Source organism: Typopeltis vanoorti, chromosome 14, assembly GCF_054136105.1.
Source record: "Typopeltis vanoorti isolate ZY-2024b chromosome 14, IOZ_Tvanoo_1.0, whole genome shotgun sequence".
NCBI classification, from domain to species: Eukaryota; Metazoa; Arthropoda; class Arachnida; order Uropygi; family Thelyphonidae; genus Typopeltis; species Typopeltis vanoorti.
Window position 1 is genome coordinate 32,818,199 of NC_143562.1, and position 16,370 is coordinate 32,834,568.

The following is a 16,370-nucleotide window of genomic DNA, read 5'->3' on the forward strand; positions in this document are numbered from 1 at the left end:
GCAAATGTGCATGTTGTTAGCTTATGCTATTCAATCAGTAATATCTTACTTGTGTCTGTACTGTAAAATCTCCTTACCAGGTTTGTTTCTATCATGTCTTCTCTCTTTGTCCATTATTCAGAATTTGAAGACCACATTCCATCAGTTCTTTTTCTTCTCATATGCACAGTTCCATAGGCCTCATATCAGTTCCTCACCACTGCACCTTTTCTGTTGTCTCCTCTGAACCCCATGTCACCATATCTGAGTACGGTAGTCAAGATGTAGTTTTATCAAAGCCTTGTACGCTGGTTATTAGTTAGTTATTTTTTATTTTTATGGCGCAAAGACATCAAAGATCATACTGCACCAGAACACGGGTTATAGCAGTACATATGGTAAACAGTTAGTAGGAAAATCGCAAACATTCATGCCCTTGGTGGGATTCGAATCTGCAGCCTCTTGGCTGAAGAGCATGTATGCTAACCACTTGGCTGACCTTGTACTAGTAGAAATAAGGAAACTATTCTTTCAAATTAGTGTCTTTCATTGTTTCTGTTATCTGATGTGGTGACATAAACTATACTGTTGCTGATGAACTTTAAATCTTTGTACTATTTATCCCAGGTTTCTTTTTCCTCCACACTTTTATTTACTTATACTTCTTTTTTTTAGCTTTCCTGATCCTAGCTAAGTGGTTTTTGAGTCTTTCCAACTCCTGTTTTGTATTATGAAGTCTTCTTCATAGCCTGTGGAATTTGTCATTTTGCTACTGTTTTTTCATCTACCACCACCACCATGACACTTACCACACTCTCATTATGGCCACTTCATTCAACATGTCTTTCATGTTATATTTTGGTCACTTGCTTGTTAATCTTATTTTGTAATCTTAGAAATATATGGTGCATTTTAAAATAAAACCTGATTTGATTAAATGATTTCACCTAATCTATATAACAAAAGCTTAGCGTAGTGGAAATGTAGTAACTGCTTAGTAACCAATCTCCTGAAAACTAATGGATGAAATGAGTTAATTTATAGTTACTAAACAAACAAACAAACAAAAAAAATGAATATCCTTGAAAGGAAAGATGACTGCTAAGCCTTCATGATAGCAAATTTACTTTTAAGATTTTTTTTTATTACTGAACTTATGAGTCCAAAAACTTGATAGTAATGCAGAAAACAAAGAATCAAAAATTGTGATGTAGAAACATGAAAATGGGAGGAATCCTAATGAAATTTTGAAATAAATATTATTATTAAGAGACTCCTCTAGGGAGTCAGGGACTCGTCGAGGGAGGCCACACACACACCAGCTGTTGCTCTTGTTCCTGAATTCATTCACACTACTTGCACACACATCCTATGGCAATCCATTCCAGTCATGCACTGCTGAAAGAAAAATATAGATCTTGCCCCTTTCTTGATGAAATTCATTTCCAGCTTCCAAGGATTCCCTCTTGTCTTTTCCCCACCTTCCATAAAATTCCATCAGTTGAAAACCTGTATGAGGAGACCAGACCTGAGCACACTAGTCCAAGTGAGAGCTTATCAAGGCCTTGTAAAGAGGCAAAACGACATCCTTATCTTTACATGTCCAAGTTCGTTTCAGGATTACAATTATCCTATGAGTTGTATTTGCAGTCTTTGCTATATGACTCTTGAAATCTGATTTCCTATCTACTAAAACTCCAAGATCCCTAGCTTGATCAGTTTCTTTTAGCATAATCCCACCAGTATAATATGACAAGATAACTAATCTTACCAAAGTGCATGACTTTACGTTTACTGACCAAGCCCACAATTCCAGCCTATTCAAATCATTCTGCAAATACTGCATTCCTGATTGCCTTACCTGTCTGTGCATCATCAGCAAATTGCTGTATGTTGCCTGTCTGGTATACTGGGAATGCGAGTCTAACTGATTGGTAACATTATAGATTGTAAGCATCCCACCAGTATAATATGACAAGATAACTAATCTTACCAAAGTGCATGACTTTACGTTTACTGACATTGAACTGACGGTTATTTTTCCAAGCCCACAATTCCAGCCTATTCAAATCATTCTGCAAATACTGCATTCCTGATTATCCTACCTGTCTGTGCATCATCAGCAAATTGCTGTATGTTGCCTGTCTGGTATACTGGGAATGTGAGTCTAACTGATTGGTAACATTATAGATTGTGAGCAAGTCACTAAAACATGACCTTCATTGCAAAGTAGAGAAATGTCAACCCATTTCTGAATGCAAATCCTAACTGACTTTTCCAAAATCTTTACCACCACTTCAAAAATTGGTCGATAGTTGGATGCACAAGTCTGCTCCATCTTTGTGCAATGGGATTACCACACATCTACATCTTTTCCATTCCTGTGTAATCTTCCCCGTTCTAAGACTCCAATTGTATAGCTTAGTCAAAGGAATAGCAATTTCAGCTAAGACTGGCATAAGACTAAGTACTGAAACCTATAATATGCATGACATGCCAGCAGTATTAAAGACAGTGTGCTGCCTATTTTTGAGAAATTTATCTGATTGTGGGAAGAAACTAGTTCTAAAGTTTCCATGAATCTAAGATTATTGGAATTAAATGAAATTTTTATGGATTTTGAGAGTAAAGAGAAATCTTATTTACCATTAAAAGTACTCAATTTGCTACTCTTTCAAGTTTTGGGCAAGCATCATTCCTTTTAAGAATATACAGGTTTGTTTATTGATTGGTATTCTTTTTAGAATGAGCTAAATTTATAAATTAATATTTATTTGATCCATTTACCTGTTTGGTTACACTGGGCAGGCTGCTTCATTTTATATACATTTAGAGCTACACATGGAACTTAGTTTCAGAACTCTTAACTGCTGTTGCACTTAATTTTTCTATCTTTGTGATAAGCATAAATCATATGTCAGTCTGGTTGACCAAGTAGATAGAAACTTCCTTCATCCTTATAGGGGGCACTCGACTCCAATTCCACAGTTGTGGATATTCAGGAATGCTTTCAAGCAGTAATGTTTTTTCATTGTGAAACTATTACTTCCATCTTACTGGAGTCTTAAAGTGGCTTCAAAATGCCATGTTTTTGAACTCCAGAAACCCTGCACTGGAGGGTTTCTGGAGTTCCAGGAGTGGCATTGTTATAAATAACATGCATCTAGCATTTCTTTGTCTCTTTTGAGACATAAGGTATGTAGGTAGCATTCAAGCAATCTCTCAAATAATTTTTTTTTTATTTGCTGCATATTTATAAACTTATCACTTAGGACATTCTCTAGATAACTGACAGAAGTAACTAGATCTGTGATGAATATTTTTTCAAATATGAAAAAGAAAACCCTTAAAAGTAATAACATCAAAAAATTTACTGTAAAAACCTTTAGATCGATTTTTCAAGTTATTTAGGATGGTCCATGATGTTGGAATTAGAATACATTGTTTTCTTTGTTGTAAATCAAATTATAAAACGCTTCCTTACTTGGCTGAAAAAGAAAAATTACCAGTATTTAATATATGTGTGTTATGATCCATACACACATATTAAACACATGTTAAGTCACCAGGAGTCATTTCCGACTCCTGGCGACTTCATGAACATACTCTCCATTCCGATCTGTCCCTGACCATGTCTTTCAGAACCTCCAAGCACACTCCAGTTGCTTCTTTAATCCCATCCAGCCATCTAATTCTTGGTCTTCCTCTTCTCCTGCTTCCTTCAACTTTAGCAAGCATCATTATCTTCTCCAGACTGTCATTTGCTCGCGTAATATGTCCGAAGTATGACAATTTTTGCTTGATGATCATTGCTTTAAGGAAGCAATCTGGCTTTATTCTGTCTATCACTGATTTATTGGTTTGCTTTGCAGTCCATGGTATTCTTAGTAAGCTTCTCCAAACCCATAATTTAAATGCATCTATCTTCCTTCTTTCACTTTTCTCAGGGTCCAACTTTCACATCCATACAGCACCACAGGGAATACCATTGCTTTCACGATTCTGATTTTTGTTATGAGGCTAATATCTTTATCTTTAAAGATCTTGGTTAAATTTGTCATTGCTTTTTTTCCAAGTAATAATCTTCTTCTAACTTCTTCGGTACAATAACCATCTTTATCATTTTGAGATCCTAGGAACACAAAATTGTTAACTGCTTCCATTTTCTCCCCATCTACTTCAAAATCATTAAGTTCACATGTTGCCATAACTTTTGTCTTTTTGAGGTTAATTTTAATACCATGTTTAGCACTTTCTTCTTTAACTTTCATAATAAGTTCCTTCAAATCTTCGTTGTATTATGCTAGCAAGGTGGTATCATCTGCATACCTCAAATTATTAATATTTTTTCCACCAATTTTAATTCCAACTGAAGACTCCTCCAACCCTGTCATTCTTAAAATGTATTCGCTGTACAAGTTAAACAGGTATGGAGATAAAATACATCCTTGTCGCACCCCTTTATCTATTGTGAAATACTCAGTTTCTCCAAGATCTGTTCGGACATTAGCTTCTTGCTCATAATAAAGATTCCTCGGAAGGATAATGAAATGCTCTGGGACTCCCATTGTTCTTAACAGATTCCACAGTTTCACATGATCTACATAGTCAAAAGCCTTGCTATAGTCAAGGAAACAAAGGTAGCCACTCTTGTGATATTCCTGTGCTCTTTCTATTATTCATCTCACATTGGCAATTTGATCTCTTGTTCCTCTGCCTTTTCAAAATCCTGCCTGTTCATCTGGCATTTCTCTCTTCATGAATGGTTCCAGTCTTTTCTGAATGATCTTAAGTAAGACTTTACTTGCATGAGAAATCACTGCTATAGTTCTGTTATTTTTGCACTCTCTTGCATTGCCTTTCTTCAATAAAGGTATATAAATTGATTTTTTCCATTCTCTAGGCCATGTAGTTATGATCCAAATTTGCTGACATAGCTGTTAAAATTTTAACTGCCTCTTCTCCCATGGCTTTCAGCAGCTCAATGGGTATTCCATCTCCTCCTGGTGCTTTCTTACTGGATATCTGTTGCAGTGCCCACCTCACTTCACTCTCCACTGGTACTGATTCTTGTGTATAATTCTGCTCTTCAAATTTCTCAGTAATTTTGGAGTCCTTTCTGTAAAGGTCTTCTGTATACTCTTTCCATCTTTCTTTGATGTCTGCAGCTTCTGTAAGATATCCTTTGTGTTTATTTTTCAATATTGTCAGCTTGGCACTAAACTTTTCTGTTAGTTCTCTGATCTTTTTGAAAAGATCTCGTTTTTCCTTTCTTGTTTTGGTCTTTTATTTGTTGGCATTCCTGGTTAAAGTATTTTTCCTTGTCTCTTCTGGCTTGTCGTTGAAACTCTGCATTCAAATGCCATACTTCCTTAAACTTATATATTATGTTTAATATATACAGTGGACTAAAGTTAACATCTGATTACGAGATGCCTGCAGTTTATAGTTGCTACAAAATTTAAATAGCAGTTATATTGTCAGTTCATGTGCTGTTATCACTATATTGTTAATAAAGCACATGATCTTTGTGTGTTGAGCAGTTTCTTTATATTATCAAAAATAAATTATTAACCATGGAGAAAGATAAAATTGGGTAATTCATATTTCTAATTTGAAACAAGGCAATTAGAAAATGAAAGTGTGGCTAGTAGTAGTAATTTGAAGGAAAATATACTTCCAAAATCTGTTGCCATTGCTGTTGAGATTTTGTATATAGTAAATGTAACATACTGAAATACAGGGTGTTCGGGATAAATTTGACAGTTTCGTAAGGAAAAAGAAAATCTTCTTTGTATCTATTAAATTTAATGAATTGACAAAAAAACATTACAGGCAGAGTTAATTACAATACTATCAACAAGATTTACTCAAAATAACCACCATTAGCATCGATCACAGCTTCAATTCTGCTTCGGAACCTCGAACAAGCTGATGCTACAGTCTCCCTGGGAAGGGCCGCAAAAACTGTTTTAATTTTATTCATTAACTGGGCTTTTGTATTACTGGAAGTGCGATTGGTGTCTTTTTCAACTGCGCCCCATACAAAATAATCCATGGGGTTAAGGTCTGGGGAGTTTGGAGGCCAAACATTTGGACTGGTGAAGTCGTAGAAATTTTCAGACAACCATTTTTGACTTTTCCCAGAGGTGTGGCAAGGGGCCGAATCCTGCTGCCATACATACGGCCTACCATTGGCTACCCTTGTTATCCAGGGCTTGACTACAGTTAGCAACTCCACGAACAAAGCCCGAATTCCAATGCCAGGGTTCTTCAACACCTGTTCCTGCAGATTTGCGAGGAATTCTGCTGTACGAACGCAATCAGATCGTCTGCTAGGGATCTTTCTTCTTGCTACATCCTCGTAGTCACCATTGCAAGTCTCTAGTTCATGCCTGATTGTTTTTACTGTATTCAGGAAGCATTGGGCAGCAGTCGTAATATCCTTATTTTGATGGCGGGCACGAATCATCATGATACAAGTTATTCTCTTCCATGATTCAGGTGGGTTCCAGCTATCCATCCTTTCTGACATCTTGTATATGAATGAAGAAGGGTCCAAACATTTAAATGAAGAGAAGTGTGTGTTAATACATGTAACTTACGGAAAAATATAATTAATTATAAATATGTCAAATTTATCCCGAACACCCTGTAGGTGGTACATGATGTATCCAACTAACTTTGAAACTGGCTACCTCCTGGATGCAAAACATATGTAAATATTTCATATATTTATTTTTCTCAACTAAATTCCATCAAAAGTTGATTTAAACAGAATATTATTGCCCTCCATGTGATGGTATGAGCCCTTTTTGTCCTTATCTTTTTCTGTGTTTTTCTTCCCATATTCTTCATTCTTTACTTCGAAGTCTTCTTTCCTATCTTATTTTCCAGACATCACCATGATCCAGTGCCACGCTGCCTTGTTTGCTTTGTGGTGTGATTTGTGGACATCCAAAAAGGGGAATCCTGGTGTCCTCTTACTACTTTGGTAAGAGGGGAAGTCCTGAATGCCCAAGATTGAATCATTCAGCTGGCTGGCTTGCCTGCAAGGTCAACAGTGTTGCAGTAAGTCTTCTTCCCATGGTCCAAGGCTTGTTTTGATGCCAGTATGTTGTCCAGGGCAGCCCTGGTGTTCCATTTAAGTGTAGTTGTTACTTGTTGGAGAGTGTGTGTGATCACTTGGAAAAGTGTCATCATTCTTCATTTCAGAAGAGTTTGGAAAGGTTGGCAGGATCTCCAAAATCAGGAAAAAAAACTGTTCAGGAGTTATTCTTATTGTAACAGCAACACAACTTGTAAAACTACTTCAAGAATATATATTACTGGGGGGGGGGGTTACCAATAACATTTATGTCCCTCACAAAACAACTTTTCTAGAGGCATAATATCAGAAAGGGATCCCTCCCTCATTGTTTCTGACGGATCTGCTATCAAATGAGACATAATGCTCTGTGGGATAGTCTTTGAACTAATATCAGTGGAAGAGTTGAGTTTATGCTCAACAACAAAAATCCCTCCTTCTTGAGTATAGGAGGCAACACCTTCTTCCATATGCCCACCCAAATATTCACTGCCATTGACTTAATTATCCACTCATCCTTTCTCCTGCTGTTTAAGTTGTAAACTTGATGGCAGCTTATTTTGGAGTGATCAGTTTTGGAACTGATTTTTTTTTTGCATGGTCAGTCGTGTACTTCATTGGCTGACTGGCTTATCATCTTTTCTCCAGCAGAATTCATTCTGCAATAGTCAGCTCCTCTCCTATCAGTGATGCAGTGAATCACATAATAATAATGTATTACACAAGCTGCCACAACTGCAATTTGTGGCTGGAATGCTGATTGCATAGCAGCCCAGGAGGCACGGAAGAAAGCTTGTATCTTTTGTAGATACAACAACAGACCTCATTACTTTCAGATGTGGCTGAGCTGTCAGATAAACAAAGGAATCCTGTATTGAATACACATCTACTGTGTAACAGGAACAGCCAGCAGCAAAGAAGTCTGGGATAAAATCTGAAAAAATGAAAGGCAGGTACAATACCCACCCAATCTTTGAAAATAATGAATGCCATTGCCATCACTCTTAGGGAAATTTTTGTTAAAACATCGACAGTACCTTCTTATCCAAGTTCTTTGCCTAAAAATGTAAAGCAGAAAAATAACATTCTACTCACTTTGAGTGGTACAAAAGAATGCAACAGACATGTTGTGAAACATGGAATGCACTTTGCTTAGATGCTGCTGAACTGCTGTTGGACCAGATAACATCCATTATGAGATGATAAAAACTCCTGTCACCATCTTCCAGGGATGAGCTACTGTATTATCTGTTCAACAGAATCTTCAGTGAAAACTTTTTTCTGGATACCTGGCAAATGGTGATTATTTTTGCCTTTCTTAAGCTGGGAAGGATTTAAAGTCTTCAATAAATTATTGGATAGCTGCTTATTGTGAGATTCTGGAAAGAATGATTAACTTCATTCTTTATAGTTTGTGGAGAGAAGTTTTTTTTTTTTTTTTCTCCCCTTTCCAGGAACACAATCTAGCTACCACAAACATTACTCAACAACTGATCATCTGGTCTGATTGAAAGAGTCCATTCAAGATGCCTTTCTAAAATGTAAGCTCTTAATATCAGTTTTCTTTGATGTGGAAAAAGCATATTTGAAAGACCTACAAAACTTTAGCCTCTAGGTTTACAAATAAATGGCATGAATATCAACCACATTAAATATACAGATGATATTATTATTCTTGCAAAATCTAAAGAACAATTGGTGAAAAAATAAAAAAAAATGTAAATGAGGAGTGCAAAACTTTTGGAATGAAAATCAATCTAAGCAAAACTAAAACAATGAAAATAAAAAGAGTTGAGGAAAATTTTTTAGTAAACTTAAGTAATCACATAGTTGAACAAGTAAAGCAATTTTTACATATCTTGGCTGTCTCATTACATACAACCTGATAACACAAACAGTAAAATACATACACAAAGGATGTTCTAATATGAATAAATTAAACAAAATATGAAAAATTAACAGCATTTCAAAAAAGCCTCAAACTAAAACTATGAAACCATTATATTATACCTTTTAGCAGAGTATAGAGCTGAGACAGGGAGATTCAATCAGAAAGAAATAAAAAATCAGAGCATTCTAAATGAAATGCTTAAGAAAAATAAGACTCACTGGTTAAAACACAAAACAAATGAACAAGTCCAACATGAATTAAATTATAGAGAAGATATATAGCTATAATTCTTATACAGCAATTAAGATGGTTTGGACACCTCTAGAGAATGTCCTTTCAAAGATTACCAAATATAGTCTTGAATGGAAATTGGAGGAAGGCAAGCAAGAGGTAGACCAAAAAGAACTAGGCTAAAGTCTTTGAAGAAAAGGTCACAATTATTGAGCTTCAGAGAAATGGCCAGAAATAGAGCCAGATGGCAAAGATTTGTACGTACGGACTTGACTGTCGTCTGATGGATTTGAAAGATCTTCCAAATGGGAATCACTCTCTCACAACTATACTCGAGGAGGGAGTCCCACAAGATTGTTGAGTGTCATACTTTTTTGCAGTTAAGGTTAATTCTAACTGAATTACTTCTTCCAACTGACAGCTAGAAAGACAGCTGCAGCAAGCCATTGAACCCTCTTTCAAAATGGGCATGGGCACTTGCAAATCTGAATAAGTTCAGATTTTTTAAGCAAAGGCATTTTATGTGCATTTTGCTGCAGATGTGGTCTTCATCTCAACCCAGAACTCATACTAATCCTAGTTACATCAGAGATCAAGTTCTTCTATTCATATTTAACTGACTGTTTCCTTCTTCACATATATGCTAGTTGCAAGATCATCTTGCAACTGTTTTCCATGTCTTTTAGTGCTGACTGGTGTACTGTGCACCGATTAGTACCTTGTCACTTTGATGTCAATAGCTGTTTATTATATGCTGGTCTAACAGCAAAATAAAATTGCTGTTAGACCAACCCACAGTGGGAGAATCTGTATAACACCAATCAGACATCCCTTTGGTTTTCTACTAACTGCTCCTTTGAAGTGCATAGAATGGAATACTCTGATTATGTGCCTCTCTGTCTGTACAGATGGTTCAAAATGAGAGGCAGTGGTGGGATCTTCCCAGATAGCATAATATCTACTCAGATCCTGCTAGGGTCTGATAGCATAATATTCTACTCAGATCCTTTAAGGCAAACAGCTCACTTCTGAGCTGTTTGCCTTAAACTACACAAAATTGCACACTAACAAAGGTTCATTATACATACTTCACAGTGATTTCATATAGACAATAAGTCTGTAGCTGCAGAAACATCCAGAGCTCTTTTTCATTGAACATGTTCACTCTCTTATGAAGCTGTAATTGGATATATACTTCTGTTAGATCTCAAGCCATGATAGGATAAAGGGAAATAAGGTTGCAGGTATTACAGCTTGTTTATCAAGCTTTCACCATCTGTCTGTCCCGTGCACTGTGATTACAGGCAGATGGTGAATTTTATCCCATTGGAATAGACCATCAAACTTGAAATTGAAGTCTAGTCTACACAGGGACTAGAAATTGTTCTTGCTTGGCTCTGCATAGGTTAATCATCTTACACACTTCTTATCGAGATGTGATGACATTCCAATGTGTAAGTTTTGTGGAACTGGATTAACCATCCATTCACATTTTAATCGACTATCCTCATTTGATCTGTGAGTGCAGTATTTTTTTTTTTTTAGTTACATTTGCAATCTGAGCCCTATATACTCTGTCATATTTTATCAGATTCTTAAAGTGCTATTTAAATTTTTACAGAATGTTAATATTTATCACCTTATATAGACTATGTATGTATTGTATATATTAGTTTCATTCATTGAATTCAGATCATGTATATGTAAGCTTCTAGCACTGTTATCCTGGTTTTTTATATATATACATATCTCTTCATGAATTATGAATTTCTTTACTCTTATTTTTATATACAGTACTAATTTTTTTACCTGTTTATGTATTTCTCACTTTGTGTATTACTGTGACTTGTATTAGTGCAGTATGACCTTAGCTGTTCTTACACTATTAAAACCAAACAACATCATTATATAGTCTGATTTTAGTATGTTTTTCTACTAGGGATGACTTAAATATATTATGCCATTTATTTCAACAAAATTTGATATTTTAATGTATTTTTCATCTTCATATATATCCTAAGTATCTGAAAGTATTTACTTGTTTTAATATTTTATTATCTATCACTATTTTACTACTTAGGTTTCTCTTTTGAAAGCTATTTTTGTTTTTACTTCAGATATTCTTATATTGAACTGTTCTGAGATTTCATTTAATGATTTTACTGATCTTTGTACATCTTGCATAGAGCTAATACAATTTTGTTATCTACAAATAATAGTATCTTTGTGAGTTCATTTGTGGACCAAATTGATTATGCCATTTCCAGGTTGATATATTAAAAATAGAGCTGATAGTTCATTCCTTCTGTAGTCCTTAATGTCTTTCCATTCTGATATATATTGTAATTTGAATTTGAACTGTTTGGATATATTTAAATCTGCTTATCTTTTAAACAGTGTCTGTTGATTTTATCAAAGGGATTTTCATAATCAATATAAAGGTCATGTTTTCATTTTAAAATCCCTTCACTAATAATTGAAACTTGTTTTTCAGTTATTAATTTTAAAGTAAAAATTAAGTATTCAAGATTATTCCGGCCTGGTTGGCTGAGTGGTTAGCGTATCTGCTCTCCAGCCAACAGGTTGTGGGTTCAAATCCCACTGTGGGCGTGGATGTTTGTGAAAATACTAGTGGTGGTGGTGGTGAGTGATAGATGGCATTGGTGTTGTTGTGGTGGAGACAGTTGTAGAGTAGGTGCCCTCCCTCGATGAGTCTTTGGACTCCCTGGAGGTGTTACCTAATACTATTAATAATAATAATTCTTTTTTTGAATCCATTTTCTTCTTCTAGTAGTTTGTTCTCAAACTACTCTCCAGCCAACAGGTTGTGGGTTCGAATCCCACTGTGGGCGTGGATGTTTGTGAAAATACTAGTGGTGGTGGTGAGTGATAGATGGCATTGGTGTTGTTGTGGTGGAGACAGAGTTGTAGAGTAGGTGCCCTCCCTCGATGAGTCTTTGGACTCCCTGGAGGTGTCACCTAATACTATTAATAATAATAATTCTTTTTTGAATCCATTTTCTTCTTCTAGTAGTTTGAGAACAAACTACTAGAAGAAGAAAATTTTAAACTATTAGAAGAGAATTAAGATTTTTTTTTTTTTTTTTTAACCTGGATTTTTGTACGGTTCCATATCTTCTGGTTTCTTTCTCTCTCTGTTCTGACGTAATATTTTCTGTTAGGTCACTGTTTATTTTTTTAACATTTTACTTCTTGCCTATCAGTCTATAGATTCTGAAAATACATTACCCATTTTTTATAGTGTTGCTCTTATATTTACTTTTCTTTTTATTTCTTTTATTCATGTATTTTATTTCGTTAGTTTTTGGTTGTGGCTTTGATATATAGTTTTTTAGTTCTGTTAAAAAAATTGTTCTATAATTCTGTCTTTTTCTTTTTGAAATAGCAATATTCCTTTTATACTCTGGTTTTGCTTTTGTCTTTGAATTTAGCAATTTTAGTGACTTCCTTTTCTTTTTTTATTTTCTATTTCTCTGTTCTAGTTAGTCTTGTGTTTTCTATTCTTTATTCCTAAGCTTTGTTGCTGCTTTTGTAAGCAATTGTTTCAGATTTTTTTTTCATTTCTCCCTGTGGTTTGTCTTTAAATCAGTTCATTTTTGATAATGCTGCATAATATGAGAATCTTGTTCATGAAGAAATGTTGTAACATTGTTGATAGGTATTTTCTGCTTTATTTCTTTCTTTTAACCCCCTTAATTTAAATGGGATTTTTGCATTGTTATATAATCATAAAATTGATTTAAAACCTTAGTTTTGAAGTTTTATATTCCAGACTTTCCCATTAAACAAAATGGGAAAGTCTGGAATATAAATAAATAAAAAATTAAAATAATTGGTATGCCAATGATATAATCTTGCAAGCAGAAAATTATTTACGGATTACTAAATACATTCAGTAATGCAGCAGAAAAGGAAAATGATAACAGGAAAAATCTAAAACCATGATTGTTAGAGAACCTATAAAGTGCAATTAGCAATCAGTGGAAAAATAATACTAAAAGTTAGTGCTGTCAGATAAAATATTTAGGAATAAAAACTAAATGATTACAGTGTCACACAAAAAGAAGTACTACAAACTGTAAAAGCTAATAGAATATCTGGATGTGTGAACAGCCTCATCTGGAAGAATAGGAACATAAGTAACAAAATATATGAATCTACAAAAGTGTTGTCAACTAGTACAGTCAGTCCACAAATTACAACAACCATCCCAACAAGTTCACTGGATACTTCACTCCTGTAACCTGTGGTCTAGTGTGTTATTGCTGCCTACAAGGCATGTTATGCCTTTTACTGCTACTGAGGATGAGAAAACCGTCAGATTTTTGAAAGAAATATAACATCTTGCATTATAAAAAGAATGTAGATGCAGCATGGAGTGATGTGACAGCAGAATGGTGTTTGCAAGAATCTGTTGAAAATATGTTTATACATATATTCACAAGATTCAACAAAGCATTAGAAAAGATATGAGGTAGTGCTGCTAGCTAAAGAGCTGGAATTGAAGGTTGACAACGAAGATGTAGAACAAGAGCTCCTCTCATCTGGGAGGAGCTCTTAGATTAAGGCTTTATAGAAGCACAAAGTTACAGAACAAGTAAATGATCCTTCAAACAATGTTTGTATTGAAAAAATTGGCTTAAACACTACCTCTGTTAATAAAGCAGTTCATTTGAGGAAATGGACCCTAATATGGACAGATTTAGCAAAGTATACAGAATGATGCAAACTGCTTGCTATAGAGAAATTTATGCAGAAAAGAAAAGCCAACTGGGTAGACTAAGTTGGATGTAATGTATAAATTTTTAAAAGCTTTAAAAATAATGTACAAATTTTTAAAAGCTACTGTTCCCTCCCCAAGATGAACCTAAACCTTCCGAATGTTAAGTGAACTATCCTCATAATGTATTTTTGCAATTACTGAATTTGGTGTATTTTGTTTCTGATGACCTGGCCTTCCCTGCTTCTTTTGATGAATCATCCAATTAATAAAGCAGCATATTTGAAGAATTACTCATGCTCTGTGTTTCCAGCTGATTATTTAACTGTAAACACACAGGAGCACCACTATGTACGCTTATTTATTGCAGTACAATACTGTATATAGTAATTTTTTGAATTGTACTGCAATAAATAAGCGTATACAATGGTGCTCCTGTGTGTTTACAGTTAAATAATCAGCTGGAATGACATGTTTATAGATGCAAATAAGTAAACAACTAGCACATATTTTATCATATATGCTAGTTGTTTACTTATTTTTATGATTCATAAAGTAATTTCGGACTTGTTCCCTTTTTGGCTTGTGATACCATCATCGGGATGAAACCCCATGGTTAGGTTGAGGACTGACATGTGCAGCAGAAACTACAAAAATTAGGCAAATGAATAGGAACTTGCAACTCAGAAAATTGTAAAATGCAGCCAATAAGTGATTGGATTCAAAAAGAATAGAAAAGTCATATAGAAAGACTATAACTGATGGGCAAAGAAAGTAAAGAATACTCAATTGTTCTCTATGTAATAAAATATTTTATTTGACTAAATTGCATGATATTGTTTGCTTGGGGGGGAAAAAATTCCCATTGTATTAGTAGGTTGCAAGTATTATATCATCAGTAAGAATAAAATAAGCTAAGTATATATATTTTGCTTGCTAAAATATTGATTTTAAGCAGAATTATGTCACGCAAGCTCTCGTGGCATAATTCTGCCATACAAAAGTTTGATTTTTTACTATACTAAATTTGCATTTTATATTTTTCAAAATGTTTATAGATGCAAAACCTTATTAACAAATTTATTTATTTTATTAGGACATTTGGAACTTATAATCAGTACTGGATGCAAGTGCAGAAGCATCATCAGGAATTCATTAGAATTCTTTAATTTGTTTTGTGTATGTAGACTGAAAGATATATTGAAATGGAAGCTGGTTGAAACAAGCAAGTCTACCACTTTGAATATTAGCGTGTTATGAACATGCCTGTGAAGCCGTTCAGAGACTGAAGCAATGAAGGATTGCGAGGGATCAGTTAGTGATCATGATGGTGAAGGTGGAAGCAAGAGGCATGCAGATGCCACTTTTACAAAGTGGCTTCTGGGGGCAATTAGTAAGGTCCGACAGCAAAAACAACGTCCTTCGTTGGAAAGGATATGTAATGTTGTTCGGCAGACACGCAAAGTTAGCAAGGAAGCTGTGGCTGAACAGCTGGAGCGTGCTGTGGCTGATGGTGCAGTGCTAAAAGTAAGTATCTTTTTGGATCGTGTTATTAGCTTATATTAACAGTTCAAACAACACTAATTCCTGTAAGTTATTTCACTATAAACTAGTAAGTGAGAGAAGTACTAATATATTACCATTAAATTTTCTTGAATATTTAGCTTGCCATTGATAATAAGCTATAGGGTCAAGTGCAATACATATGAATACAAATTAGAATAGTAATAAATTTTTTTTTCATGTCATGCATGCCAAAATAAACTTTTAGTATCATCAGAAAGTTTTTCTTAATGTTAAGAATGAGTTAAATTCATTTGAATTCATGTTTTCAAAATTGTGCTGAAGTTGTCTTCTGAAATATTTCATATTGAGGCTTGATGACAAGAATGAACATTAAAATTAATGGGAACAAGTGAGCATTAGTAAGTGCCTAGTTGAAAGAGTGAATAGTATATCCACTCTCTATCCTGTTGGTTGGAGAGTAGAAATGCATGGGTGTTTGTCTTTACGTGGAAAGATTTTTATTGCTTTGTGCGAGACCAATACCTTGTTTATTGGAGCTTAGTGTTTTGTCTCTAGAGTAAAGAAAGTGGATTATGTAATTTCTGCAATGAATGCAGAAACATTTGGAGAGTGGGTCAACCGATGTCAGAAAGAAAGAAGTGCAAGGAAACAAATGAATGCTTTTCTAAGAGAAGGCAAAATCAAGGTACTTATACAAGACTAACACCGTATGAGTCTTGTATGGTGATTCTGTCATAAGAGATATGATTGGCATTATACCTTTTTATATATACCAGTCCCTTTTGCCGAATTAATTATTCAATTTGTGCCACAGCTCCAGTATATACCTGAGTTTCTTCATTCACTGAAGGGTTAGCAGTGAGCTCAATGTTGCACACTAGGTTGATGCCAGTTTAGCAAAATGGGCATGCATA

General features: G+C 34.7%; 1 protein-coding gene across 5 annotated transcripts in view; it reads left to right on the plus strand.

Annotated features, from left to right (window-relative positions):
* LOC150099350 (uncharacterized) overlaps positions 1–16,370 on the plus strand; it is a 350,001-nt gene that overhangs the window by 32,238 nt on the left and 301,393 nt on the right. For 4 of the 5 annotated variants that reach the window (XM_090404451.1, XM_090404452.1, XM_090404450.1 and 1 more), the window contains one exon: positions 15,026–15,456. In XM_090404451.1, the coding sequence (XP_090260577.1) occupies positions 15,223–15,456 (234 nt within the window). In that variant the 5' untranslated portion in view covers positions 15,026–15,222. Of the gene's footprint in view, positions 1–7,030; positions 7,051–15,025; positions 15,457–16,370 lie in introns of those variants that run through there. The other variant, XM_090404453.1, reaches the window with a different exon arrangement.